At 67.1% G+C, this 13,443-nt stretch overlaps 1 protein-coding gene across 1 annotated transcript in view; it reads right to left on the bottom strand.

Annotated features, from left to right (window-relative positions):
• KCNT1 (potassium sodium-activated channel subfamily T member 1) overlaps nt 1-13,443 on the bottom strand; it is a 73,683-nt gene that overhangs the window by 24,188 nt on the left and 36,052 nt on the right. Inside the window, exons 3-11 of the mRNA XM_007459024.1 lie at nt 7,765-7,844; nt 7,172-7,271; nt 4,764-4,820; nt 3,328-3,376; nt 3,189-3,248; nt 3,013-3,087; nt 2,864-2,947; nt 2,077-2,171; nt 744-924 (exon numbers count right to left, since the gene is read on the bottom strand). Of these exons, the coding sequence (XP_007459086.1) occupies nt 744-924; nt 2,077-2,171; nt 2,864-2,947; nt 3,013-3,087; nt 3,189-3,248; nt 3,328-3,376; nt 4,764-4,820; nt 7,172-7,271; nt 7,765-7,844 (781 nt within the window). The remainder of the gene's footprint in view (nt 1-743; nt 925-2,076; nt 2,172-2,863; nt 2,948-3,012; nt 3,088-3,188; nt 3,249-3,327; nt 3,377-4,763; nt 4,821-7,171; nt 7,272-7,764; nt 7,845-13,443) is intronic.

Here is a 13,443-nt window from a genome sequence, read left to right on the forward strand (position 1 = left end):
TGCTGAACCAGGTCCAGGAAGGCAAGTTCCGGCGAGCACGGGGATGGGGGTGAGACCCCTGTTTAGGGCTCTCGGCCCACGGGTGTCCCTCGCATGCAGCAGGCCTTCCTGGAGCGGGCTGGGCTGTGCTCCAGACCAGGGAGAAAGCAGGGAAGAGGGGGTGTCAGCTGGGGCTGGGGGCTCCAAGCTGCAGGGCAGGGGTGGGGAGTTGAGCTCAGGCTCAGCAGAGGACCCCCGGGGTGGACTGGCCCCCGTTGCAGCCACAGTTAGGCACCTCCCTTGCCCCGTCCCTCCAAATCCTGAGTGTCCCCCGTGGGGTCCGGCTTCCCCCAGTCCATCCTGATCCCTCCCCCTGGGCCCTCTCCTGGCCTCTACCCGTCGTATCTAAACACGGGAGGCTCAGCCGGCAGATCGGCCTTGCTGACAGGTGACAGGTAAGCAGCTGTGCCCCACAGCGTCCCGACAGCTGCTGCTGCTGCTGCACCGGCTGAGAACTCCTGATGCCCAGCCCGCAGGACACCCTGGCAGCCCCCCGTGCTCCACACTCTGCACTGCACCTGGGGGGGCCGTCTGAGCACGCCCCCCGCCGCCACTGTCCTGACGGCTGCGGGCCTCACTAGCCACAGGCCCCCAGGAGGCCCCGGCAGGCCCCGTGTGCCCCCATTGGGGTCTCGGCCTTGCGGCCCCTCCCAGGACTGGTGCCCCTCCTCGCCCCTCTCGGCCCCGCTGGCCAGGGCTCACACCTGCAGTGGGAGCACCATGAGGGCCACGCAGATCATGATGGCCACCAGCAGCTGGGACGGCCAGATCTTGGGCGTCACGTCTCCGTACCCCACGGTGGAGAAGGTGACGACGCAGAAGTAGAAGGACGTCAGCAGGGACAGGTTGCCACCCGCGCGCTCCAGGTGCTGGATGCCGCAGGTCCTGGAACCGGGGATGGGGGTGGCGGCGGGGCCTCGGCCAGCCTGGCTCCGGGGGCGAGGCCGGGCCTACCCGCGACAGCACGTCAGCTGTTGCCGACAAGACGCCCCAGCCTGGGCCCGGGTCCAGCTCTGCACTTCCCGACCCCGGCCTGCGGGGCCGGACACCCAGTGCGTCCCCCCGGGCCTTCCTTTCCTGCCCCGAGGCGCCTTTGAGGCCCCTGGAAAATTGGCTGGGAGCGCGGACACGGCGCTGCGTGGGTTCCGGGTGGGCCTGGGGTCGGACGGGGTGAGCGGGGCCACCCGGGCTGCGAGCCCCTACCTGCCACCCACCTCGGAGCTCGTCCTCCCCCGGGTCAGACGGCGCGGGGCGCGGCCAGCCCCCCTGCCCAGCTAGAGCTGGACAGTCCTTCCCCCGCCGTGGCCCCGCGTCCCGTCCCCACGTACACCGTGGCGCGGCACACGGCGGTGCTCGGGGCCCTCCCCAGGGTGGACGCGCTGGCCGCGGGGTGGGGGCAGGCTGGACCACCCTGGCGCTTCCTACCCCGCGGACACCCCGCCCCGCTCCGCTGGAGTGTGCGTGTGTGTGGCGGGGGGCATGGGGGAGGGGAGGTGGGAGGCACACGGCCTTGGGACCTGCCCCTGTCCTCGCCAGGGGCACAGGCATGTGCCGAGGTGGCGGGCTCTCCGCTCCAGGCCCCCAGCTGCTCCCAGACCTTATTCTCGGCTGGACCTCGAGCCAAGGGTCCCCCCCGGGGCCCCCCCGCCCCCCCCCCCGCCCCGGCCCCCCCGGCTTAGTCACAGTAGCTGGACCTGCACGCGGGGACCCCTTCCTCACGTGCACCCGACTCACTTTCCTGATTCACCTGAAACACCGCAGCCTCACCTGACTCCAGATTCGAGGAGATGCTTCTCGTGCTATCTAGTTCTGTTCTCAACAGATCGCCCGGCTTGTGGGAAGCCCCGGCCGGCGCAGGACAGGTAAATCAACCCAGCCCGGAGCCAGCGCCCTCCTCCACCACGTCTCCCCGGGCCCCCGAGGAGCCGGACTCGGCAGCTCTGGCCTAGGAACCGGGGCTCCGAGCTGCCTCCGGTCGTCCACCCCGGCTTCTTGGACGCGAGGGCCGGGTGACGCGGCCGCCTGGCGGGGACTCACCCCGTGAAGACCAGGCACAGCAGGGTGCAGAAGAGAATGAGGACCTGGTTGAACATGGCCGACTGGGTGCGCAGGATGGCTCGGTGGAAATCGTTCTGCGGGAAGTGGTACCGTCAGGGGCAGAGCAGGGACTGGTGGGCCCTCGCCCCCACCAACCCCCCGGAATGTCCCAGATGCAGGAGAATGAACGAACGGTGTGTGTGGGGGGAGGGCGTGGCCGCGGCTCCACCTGACCTCAGCGCTCGGTCTCCCCGTCCTGCCTCTGCCATGCCAGGGGAGGACCCAGGGCGCAGGCCAGAGGCCGTGACCTCAGCGCCATCACCTCACTTCGCAGTTGGGATGGGGGTGAGCCGAGGCAGCCTGGGCTGGGGAGGGGCACCCAGTCACCGCACCGCCTGCCGACAGGGGCCTTGCTCAGATCTCAGGGCCCTGGGTCTCGGGGCCCCGCCTGCGCTCACTTGCACTTTCACCCTCTCCCTCCTCCAGCCACGATTCCAGGGGCAGGGACAGGCCTGGGTGACTCTCCCGGGGCATCAGGGCTGGGGCTCCCGCTGGTCAGGAAGCAGGTGTGAGGGCATCTCGTGGTGACAGAGACACGTATGTCCACCGGTCAACCTGGCCTCCTGGGCGCCGAAGGAAGCTGGCCAGCTCTCCACAGGGCCAGGGCATGGCGAGCTGTGCCCTGGGGTCTGGGGGCCTTGCAGAGGTGAAGCGGGAGGGGAGGGGAGGGGAGGGGCAGGGCAGGGGGGAGCCCACCCTGCCCAGAGCTGCCCGGCCCGCGGCTCACAATCATGTTCTCCAGGGCGTGCTTGGCGAGCCAGCAGTTCAGAAACACCGGGATGAACAGGTTCCGCAGCGGCGGCCAGAATATCTGCGGGGGAGACGGGTCAGGGGACGGGGCTCGGCGGCCCCTTCCTCAGCTGGGGGTTCACCCACCGTGATGATGAAGGGCAGCGTGTTGATCATCTCCAGAATAAAGGCCACGCGGAAGATCTGCTCCCAGATGTTGCCCTGGGGAGCCAGGGGGGTGGGTTTCAGAGCAGGTGGGCGGGGAGGGGGCCAGGGTGGGGCGGGGTGCGGGGTGCGGGCAGGGCCAGGCCTGGGGCACTCACTTTGTAGCTGAGGTAAGTGAGGAGCGTGGTCTCCAGGAAGCTGACGGCGGCCACGGTGACCTGGGGCGGGGAGGGGCCGGAGCCTCTGAGCGGGGCCAGGGCAGGCAGGGCCCCCCAGAGCCGTGCTGCCTCCACTCACCTGAGTGGCCCACAGAGCTGTCTTCCTCTCCACCCACAGGATGGGGGCCCTGGGGAGAGAGGGAGGTGAGCCCTGGGCCTCTACTGACCACAGGCTGCTGCTTGAGCTGGACGGAGGGCAGCAGCCTTGCCCTCGGAGGGGCAGAGGGCAGGAGGGAAGGGGAGGTGCCTGGGGAAAGGGGGCCCCAGGGCGGGGCCTGTGACGCCGGGGCCTAAGCGGGCTGCCCTGGGGATGGGCCGTGGGCTCAGAGTCCGCAGCTGGCCCAGGTGGCCTCCCCTTCTCGTCTGGGCTCCCGGGGACAGGCTCCTACGCCCGTCCCTGCAGGGGCAGGGGTGCTGGTCATCACGCTCCCCGATTTCTGACCTCAGGTCTTCGTCCATAACCCAGCAGGGGAGGGGAGTGACTTGGCGGCGGGGGGGTGTCCCTGCCCAGACGCAGCCCCGGGACAAAGGCTGGGGCGAGACCAGCAGGAGGGGTTGGGTGGCCGCGCTCAGCGCCGACCCTGCCCACCCTCCCCAGGCAGAGCCAGACCCCAGACGGCCAAGGCCCTGACCCCCATGGACCCCTGTGGGGTGGGAGGGCCCCCGCCGCAGTGGAGGCGTTGGGCAGTTGTTTCCTCAGCCGAGGGACACAGACTCTGAAATCCCCGGGCTTTCAGAGCTGCTTGGACGAGAGTTGGGCCTGGGCTCAGGAGCTGCCCTGGCCGACACTCCGAGTCACAGGCCCAGAAAGGAGAGGCTTCCAGGGCCGGGTGTGAAGGGAGGGGCTGGCGTGTCCCTTCCACCCCAGCTGTGTGTGCCTTCCAGGGACAGGGCGACCGGGCCAGAGCGGGAGAGGCTGCGGAGCTGGGGACAGAGTGCTCAGGGTCTGGTACATTGGGTCCTGCTGCTGCCAAGTACCAGGACTGCTCTGCAAGGCTGGGCCGGGGGTGCCAGGGGAGGGGCGTAGGTGCAGGTTAAGGCCAAAGGGGAGCTCTGGGTCTGGGGAGGCTGGAAGGGAGTAGCCTCCGTCAAGAAGGCGGCCAAGGCCCTGGGACACGTCCTGACCTGTGGACCGGGCACCCCCGCCGCTCTGGCGTCACTTCCCGCTGCCTGACTGGGCGCCTGCTTTCTTTGGCTAAAGGGCCGTGCGTCCAGAGGCAGCGATCGACCCTCCGGCAGGTCCTCGCCGCATCTCTCCTCCCACCCACGGTCCACGAGGGCTGGGCCAAGCCGCCTGCTGGCGACCCCTGCTGTCACTCTTAGGTTGCTGCTGGGCCTCAGGGGCTGTACGCTGAGGGGCCATCCCGCCACTGCCCGCTGCTTGGCCAGGGCCCGGGGATCCCAGGAGGGTCACGGGCTGCGGCTGGGCATCTATCCTGGGGGGCTGGGCAGTGTCACCCTCTGTCCACCCGACCCGGCCCTGGGCCTCTGAGTGGGAGCTGGGTGGCAACTCACCAATTGATCTCGGAGGACGACTCGTTGAAGGTGTAATTCTGCTTTGGGCAGCCCCAGCTGTGGAGAGATGGAGCTGGCCGGCCACGGCCCCTCCCAGCACCGCCCCCGAAGGAACCAGACCCTTCCCAGGGTTGCCACGGGCCTAGGGCGTATGGGGGGCACGCTCTCTCCAACCAGGGCCAGGCCCCCACAACTCAGACAGGCGTCTGTATTCTAACACCGGGGGGGACAGGCAGCCTGCTCGCACCCTGCAGACGCTCTCGGAGGGTCTCTAATGGGTGAGGGGCAGGCCGGGTGAGGAGAACACAAGAGGTGAGCCCAGGAGGGAGTGGGGATTCCACCTGGGCTGCCAGCAGAGAAAGGGCTGCGCGTGGCCAGCGACGGACCATGCAGCACTCAGGGCCTCCTGGAGGCCAGAGCTGCCGAAACAAGGCCGGGCGATGTGCGTGAGACACGAAGCAAAGCCGAGCTCCCGCCCCGTGGTGCCGGCTCCAAGACACATGTCCCTAAGTCACTCCCGAGGACAAGCCTCCCCAAGCCACCTGGATGCCCGTCACTGGGAAAGTGGCAGGGGCCTGGCAGACATGCTATTTCTGCCCCAGATTACAAGCAAAGCCAGGGTCACTGGCCGACGGGACCTCACTCTCACAGAGCCCCATGGTGACGGGCAGCTCCCTCCTCCTTTTTTCTCAACTGACGCACTTCCTAAGCCTGAGCCTATTGTTGCAAACTCAGTGCCCACAGAAGTCGCCAGCCACCCTCCCATCCATCCACCCACACATCCATCCATCCACCATCCTTACATCACCCACCCATACACCCTCCTCTCATCCACCATCCCTTCTATCCACTCATTTATCCACCCACCCATCCACCCGCCATCTATCCACCCATCCATCCAGCGTCCTTACATCATCCACACACACACCCTCTCATCCACCATCCACCTTTCTATCCACCCACCCACCCATCCATCCTCCTCCTATCCACTCATCCGTCCACCCACTCATCCATTATCCATCCATCTCTTCATCCCTCCATCCATCCACCCACCTGTCCATCCATCCCACGCATATATCTACCAGCCCCCTCACCCATCCATTCGCTCTCCCACCCAGCCGTCATGTGCCAGGTGCTGTGCAAGGAATACAACAGAGCCGGTCCCTGTGGGGATGTAAAGCCAGATGTCCCAGACGCCTCTGGGAGTGGGAGAAGGTGGGATGAACCCAGGAAAGTGCTTTGAGAGTCAGAACCCCGGTTTCCTTCTCAAACCACCACGGTGGGATCTGTCCTCCCACACTCCCGATGAAGACAGGAGGTCCGTTCTCAGGAGTGGCTGAGGGTCTGGCCTGGGGAACCTGCCCCGCTGCACGTGGCGGGGAGGTAACTACAAGCTTGCACTGCGAACTTTGACCCCAGCCTCCTTCCTAGCTCAGCCGGCAGGAGCCCAGGGGCCAGGCTTTACGCTGCAGGGAAGAGGGGAAGGATCTGCCCTGAGGAGCCGGGCAGACCCAGGGGACGGTGGTGACCAACCGGCCACACACCCTGACCGCAGGGCCCTCGGCCTCCGAGAGCCCAACCTTAGCCTGAGTGGCCAGACGCTTGAGGAAGTCCCTTCAACATGAGCTCGGGGGAGCAGAGACTGAGCAGAAGGGGGAACTGTAAGAAAGGAAAGCGTTTCAGACAAACCCGAGGTGCTGATGGCAGGGCGCCTGCAGGGGAAGCGTTCTCAGAAATCAGAAAACACAAGAGCAGAAGTGAAAATCTCAACTAGAGGGCTGGAGAGAAAGCTGGGGAAACCCCCCAGAAAGAGCAAAAGAGGGAAGCAGGAGAGAGAGGGCCGTTCCAGAACCTTCCAGAATCCCACATCCGGGTATAAGGGAGTCCAGAGAGGCTCCCGGAGCAGATGGGGAGGTGGGCCGGGAGGGGCAAGGGGAACCGGGTGGAGCCCCAAGAAAGAGGCACACACACCCCCTGCACGGCGAGGCTCACGTCCTCCCCCCACCGAGGCCTGGCACCCCTGCCTGCCCAGCAGGAGCTGCTGAGCGACACAGAGCCCCTTGCTGAGATCCCCCTGAGCACCCCTGGGCAAGCAGGGAGGGGGCATCCCAGACCCCCAAGGAGAGCTCTGTCTAGGTCCGGGTGTGGCTGCAAACGCAGCCGTCGTCCGCGACAAGGACACCCTTCTGTCCATGCTGAGCCGGCTGGTCAGCTGGAGCCTGAGGGTGGCGTCCTGGCCACGGCTCTGTTGGGGAGGGGTGCTGCATGGGGCCCCATGGGGGAAGGAAGGACTCCCCAAGGCCCCGGGCACAGGGCGCCAGGCACGGACCCCTGTGCGGACCCCATCGGCCTCTGCCACAGCAGAGGGCCCACAAGAAGGCCCAGCCGCGGGCCCGCAGGTCACCCACCATCCGATCCCCAGGGCCGGGTCGTCCAGCAGGACGCGGACAATGTAGAGCAGGCAGGTCAGCAGCTTCAGGGAGAAGTTGAACAGCCGGATCCTCAGGCCTGTGGGGGGCGGGACGGTGGTCGGGCCTCCAGGACCGGCCGGGGCCCAGCCCGCACTCCGCCCTCTGCACCTGGGCCTCCGCACCGGCTGCCCCGCGAGCACTGACAGGGTGGCTCTGCTGGGCCGGCCTCTGAGTGGCTTCACCCTGTCCCGCCTCACGGACGTGGTACAGAGGGCTCCCGGGACTGGTGGCACCGGTGGCGGGGGTGGGGCGAGCAACGGACAGACTGACGGACCAGGACCCACGGGCACCTCCACACCCCATCTTGCATCCCAGGGGGCCAAGCTCCTGCTGGGATGCAGGTGGAGGGTACCCGCAGCGGGAGGGTGGGGCCACACGGAGGGGCCAGGGAGCCCCTCGGGGTGAAGGGGCTGAGACGGTGCCACCGGGCTACCAGGGGCGGCGGGTCCCCACAGGGTGGAACGTGGTGCGGGCCAGAGGTGAGGGGCACTCCCGCCGCCCCTGCCCCCCACCCTGAAGGCCCCACTCACTGGATCTTTGGTTTTTGATGAAGGACAGCTTAAGCCTCTCCTTGAAGGTGTTCTCGTTGACATAGAATTCCACCTGGACCCTGGGGGGCGGGCAGGAAGGAGTGCGCCCGGGGCCAGCGGGGGCTCCAGCCCAAAGCCCCCCGCACGGCGGGCCCCTCCCTGCTGCCAGAGCCAGGGTCAGCGCTGCCACCTCGGACAGAAGGCCCTGGGTGCCACATCCCCACGTGCCCCCAGCGGACCTGCCCACCAGCTGCCGCCTTCTCAGTGCCCAGAGACCTCTAGGCCCCACAGAGGTGTATGCTCACAGGCCCCCAGCCTGGGCTGTCACGGCAGCCACCAGGCTTACATGTGGCCTGTGTGGCCCTTGGCTCAAAACATGCCGTATCGTTAGCATAGAATGTGCCAGAAGCCAATGGTCAGCTGCTTTGTCTGGAGGCCCCTGGTGGTTGAGCCTGGAGACTCGCTGCAGCCCGCGGGATGGTCGAGGCAGACAGGCCGGCAGTGGGCCCCATCCCTGGATGACCCCCAGATGCCCTGAGCCCCTGCCCGGGCTCCCAGCATCCTGGGAACAGACCACACGGACTGGCAGGATTTTGCTGTTGAACGAGGAGGCAGGGGGTGGGGATGACCTGTCTGGTCACTACGGTAACGTGGGACCCGGAGGCCACGGGCTACTGCCCCCGTCTTGGCTGCGAGCCTGCTGTGGCCAGCATGCTGGCTAGGTGAGGGCTTAATGTTCCACTGTAACGGAAACTCCAGTGTTGACAGCAGGCAGCACAACAATGACCCTGTAGCCAGGTTCCTGCGGTGGGAATGGTCCAGCACCGCTTTTCCCTCGCCGGGTGGGGGCCCCGGGGCGGGGCTGCCTTGCTCTGGGTTGGCACCTGGCATCTGCCACACGGCCTCCGTTCCAGGCTGCATCTGCCCCATTGGCAGGTGGGTCTCAGGACCCCACAAGCAGCCCGTGGGCATCACCGTGGCCAGTCCTCACCCCCTGACCAGACAGAGGCACCAGGACCCCGGGATTTGGGGCGGGGCCTTTGACCGGAAAGGCCTGGTCCAGATGCCATGCCCTGTGCCTCACCTCACCCAGATGTCAGGTGGAGGTGGCCCCGCCACTCTCAGGGATGTTGTGTGGGTGCAATAAGACTGTCCAGGTGAGGCAGCTGCTCAGCCACACTCTGTGTGAAGACCGTGACAGAGGAGGCAGAGGGACTGAGCACCCTGAAGGCGGAGTAGTGCTACCCAGAGGCATCCTGGAGGGCTGCATGTAGGAGGTGGCGGTTGAGCAGATGGGATGCAGGACAGTAGTCCACAGGCAGAGGTGAGGCGCACGCTGGCCCAGGTCCCTGCTCCCTACCCCTACCTCCCTGTCGTCGTCCACCAGGGTGGAGGGCTGTGAACGTCCTCCCCCTCTGACCAGGCTCCAGCTCCTATCGATGCAGAAATTCATGCCGCTGTCACCTTGAAAGTTTAATGGCACTGCTCTGCCTGCGGCTGGCTGCCCCAACATCTCCAAGAAGTGTTTAAAATATTCATCACTCCTCAAGCCTGTTCTAGGCATAGTGTGTGATATAGACTTGATGTATCGGCAGCGGCCATCTTGACCTTCCCTGGTGATGGGCCCGCGGCAGGGTACTTGGGCAGAGCCCCAGCACCTCCCTGACCTTCAGGCCAGGGTCAGGCCCTGGCCTGACCACAGTGGCCCCAACTGGTCACAGGGCTCAAGAAGGGCCCTGGGGGAGGAGCTGGTGGCGTGGGCCCTTCCCCACTCTCAGGTCCTGGTGCAGGGCGGTCAGCTGGGGTGGCAGGACAGGCCTCCCGCAGACTGGCGGGGTCCAAGCCCAGAGCCAGTGGTCAGTGCACCCCACTGCACCCCAGGACACCCCGCTGCACACTGTACCCAACGCACCCCACTGCACACAGCATCCCAATATACCCAATGCACCCCAGCACGCTCTATGGCACCCCAGCACACCCACTGTACTCCAGCACATTTCTGCGTACCCCACTGTGCCCTAGCACACCCACTGTACACAGCAGCCCAGCACACTCCTCATGTCCCAGTATATCCCTGTGCACACCACTGTACCCCAGTGCACCCGGGGTACACTGCACCCCAGCACATCTCACACCTTGGTACACCCACTGTACTCCAATATATCTCTGTGCACCCCACTGAACGCTGCACCCCAGGATACCCTACTGCACCCCAACACATCCACTGAACGCTGTACCCCAGCACATCCACTGAACGCTGCACCCCAACACATCCACTGAGCACTGCACCCCAGCCTCCTCTGCAAGCGCTACCTGGAGCCGGGTTGCGGGAATCCCTTAGGGTGCCTCTGGGGAGTTGGTCAAATGCCTTCTCTCTGAAGGAGCGGCTCAGACAAGCCGGGCTGGGCCTGGGCCAGGTCAGGGCGCAGACGCCCCTCGGCGGTGCCCACATGTCCCGAGGGACCACTCCCCCACCGTCCTGCCCCGCACAGAGAAGCCTCAAGGAGGGGTCCCCAGCCCTTGTGCCCCTCCACTCGGGTACCCACTTCCTGGCCCTCATCTGGCCAGCAAGGCCCAGCTCGGCCCACGTGGCTGGTGCGCGTGGCTGGTGGCCGAGTCTCCCTCCTTCCTCCTCAGCCTCCCGGGGACCTGCCCCCCGTGCACCGCGCCCCCAGCCCGCATGCCCCTCACGGCGGCTGCCGCTGCTGCCCCCGCAAGTCCCCGCCTAGGCCCAGGGGTCAGGACTGCCAACCGGGACTGGTCAGGCCTCAGACATGGAACCCGTCAGCCCCCTGCCCGGGCGGCTGTGGACACCCACCTGGACAGGCCCTCCTGGCCCCAGGTGCTCTCCACGCGGGAAGAGAGAAATGGGTGGGGGACGGCGGAGCCCGGCGGAGCCCGGCGGAGCCTCGGCCCCGGGAGGCCGAGCCTGGGAGCCCGGGGAAACCCACGGAGCCGCCTCCACTTGTAAGTTTTCACAAGCTGTGGCTGCCCGCTTCTCCCACCACAGAAAGTAAGTTACAAACTTTCCATTTACTCTGAAGTGCGGGTGCAACGGGTGTAATTCAGCTGCAGGATGTGCTCTTGGCTCCGCAAGTTCCTGGGGGATGCGGCCACGCTGGGGTCGCGGCCCGTCTGGCCTGGCAGAGCCCCGCCCCTCCCCTGCCTGCGGCCCCACCTGTCTGAGCCTCGGCCGCCTCACCTGGGGCTCGGGTGGTGACAGGAACCGCCTGCCACGGGCATCCTGAGGGAGCCTGGCAGGGCTGCCGCGACCGTGGAGACGTTAACACGGTCCTCTCTGTGCCTCAGGTCCTCCCTCATAAAGTCCAGGTAAGTGTTGGTTTTCAGAGAGAGGATGAAGTGAGAGACGGCCCACGCCCGTGGCTCGGGCCCCGGCACCCACCAACTCGGCGGTGCCAGCGATCGGGGCTGGACTTGCTCTGAGTCCGACTTTGGTCCACACCTATCACTCACATCACCCAGAAGAGACGGCCCCGTGCCATAAAGCCACGTGTATGGCTGCCGGTGGCATGTGGCTGCCGGCCACCAGCTGTGGCTTGAGGCCCTGTGGTGGCCCCATGGTGGAGCCAGTGACCAGGCCCACAGGAAGCTGCTCTGGGGAGCGGGGGAGGGCTGGGTGGGGACCCAGAGCCAGGAGCCGGCTGCGAGCTCACAGGGCGACGGCCCGGCAAACACAGCTCGAGAGCCCCGGGCGAGGGCAGACAAGGGGTCCACTCCGTCTGCACCCGCTCGCATCCATTCACCCGCTCCTTCGGCAGGACGCCCGGTGGGGAGGCCTGGGCGCACCGCGGGGGCCCTGCTGCCCGCTGCCCGGGGTGCAGGAAGGTCTGCGGCACTGGGCAGGCCTGGTCACGGGGCCCCGAGGCTTCTGAGAGCCCCGGCCTCAGACAGTCCCTGGGGTACCCCCTGCGGTTCGGCCATGAGCCCCGAGGACTGGACAGGCCAAACCCACCCCCTGTCCCGGGACAGTCCTGAGCCCTGCTCCCTTCCGTCCGCCATGGAGTGAGCAGCTCTCAGGCTGGCGAGGACGGTGGTCCAGGCCGGGCAGCTGGAGGGCCATGTCCCCAAGCCCGGCCACAGGCAGGGCCTCTCGGAGGGGTCCCGCCAGCCCCATCCCTACACACATGGAAACTGAGGCCCACCCAGGCTGGATGCTGCCTCAGGTCACGCAGTGGTCAGAGGAGACAGGGCTCTGGACTCCTGATGGGGCCTGGGTCTCCCGAGTTTCAGGGGCGTAGGAGCCAAGTCCCAGCAGGCGGCTATGGCCCATCCCCACTCAGCTTGCGTTCGCTGCCGGTGTGCAGGGTCCTGCCCACGCTGGGGTGGACCAGAGGAGGCCCCCTCGTGCCGGCAGAGCAGCTTGAACTCCACCCACCCCACACCAGGACCGGACCTGCCAGGCGAGGGCAGGTAGAAGGGGGCTGCAGCTCTCCCTGCTGACCGGCAGGCTGACCAGCAGGCTGACCGGCAGGCTGACCGGCAGGCTGACCGGCAGGCTGGGGGAGTGGCCTTCCAGGGATTCCTGGCAGGCAGCTCTGGCACAGATGGCCTGTGCCGGGAAGCGGCAAACGCAGGGCTGGGCGGCCGGTCCCGGTGGGACACCAGGCACACAGCTGTGGGGAGGCCCACCCGCCCGGCTGTGCCAGCCTTGCACTCACAAGGCTGCGCTCACAAGAAGGCCTGGCGACCTTCCTCCCGGTCTGCTGCTGCGTGCCGGCGGCTCTCCAGCAGGTGCCCGGGAGCTCCACGCAGGAGGCCACGGAGCCCCGGGCAAGATGGAAGAGCAGGGCCGGGGCCCAACTGCCAATGCCAAGGCCGCGGCTACTCTGCGAACGGGCAGAGCCTGTGGCCCGCCCTGCTCCCCGGGCAGTGGTAGGACCCAGGGTGGGCAGGCAAGGAGCCAGGCTGGTCTGGGTTTGGAGGTGGGGCCCTCAGGCGGACGGGCTGCTCTGCCCCAGCTGCAGCCTCGCCTGTGGGGCATCGGGGGCACAGGCTCTCCTGCAGCTCCTCCCACGGTACAGGCTGGGGCACAGGCCGCCCACCATCCCACGTCAGCCCACGGCCATGCGCCTCCCCTCTGCCAGTCAGTCCTCCCGGTGCCTGGCACACCGAGGAAAGCAAGGGCTCCGGGTGATCTCTCAAACCAACAGACGGCGCCGTCCTGGGCCTCCCCAGTCCGAGAGAGCGTCCTTGTACTGGCGCCTTGGCTCGGTCAGGGGCCCCGGTGAGCTTCCTTGGGCCTCCGAGGGCCCAGGGACGTTTGCTCTGCCCATGACAATGCAATTCTGGGGCAGCAGGATCCCAGCCTCGGCCCCTCAGGCGGCCGCAACCGTCCACATCCTCCCACATCCTCCCAGGGTCTCAGACCCGCTCCTGGTGGGGCTGGGAGAGCCCTGCGGTGGTGGAGGTACTTTCCCCCTCCTGTTATCCACCGCGCCACCGCTGGGGGACTGAGGCCCAGGGAAGCTCCCAGGCTCCTGCCGGCGTTGTAACAGCACAAAGCCTCGGGCTGCAGGGGGCAGCGCGGGGAAGCCCCGCGCGTGCAGTGGTGGCCAATGTCGACGGTGTTAATGAACGAGACTAAAAACCAGGCCGCAGTCGGTGGCCACACTGGACGCCATGGGTGTGAGCAGGTGGGGGGGTCTTTCCCAGGAATGC

The sequence above is a fragment of the Lipotes vexillifer genome, unplaced genomic scaffold (assembly GCF_000442215.2).
Source record: "Lipotes vexillifer unplaced genomic scaffold, Lipotes_vexillifer_v1.1 scaffold636, whole genome shotgun sequence".
In the NCBI taxonomy this organism is placed as follows: domain Eukaryota; kingdom Metazoa; phylum Chordata; class Mammalia; order Artiodactyla; family Lipotidae; genus Lipotes; species Lipotes vexillifer.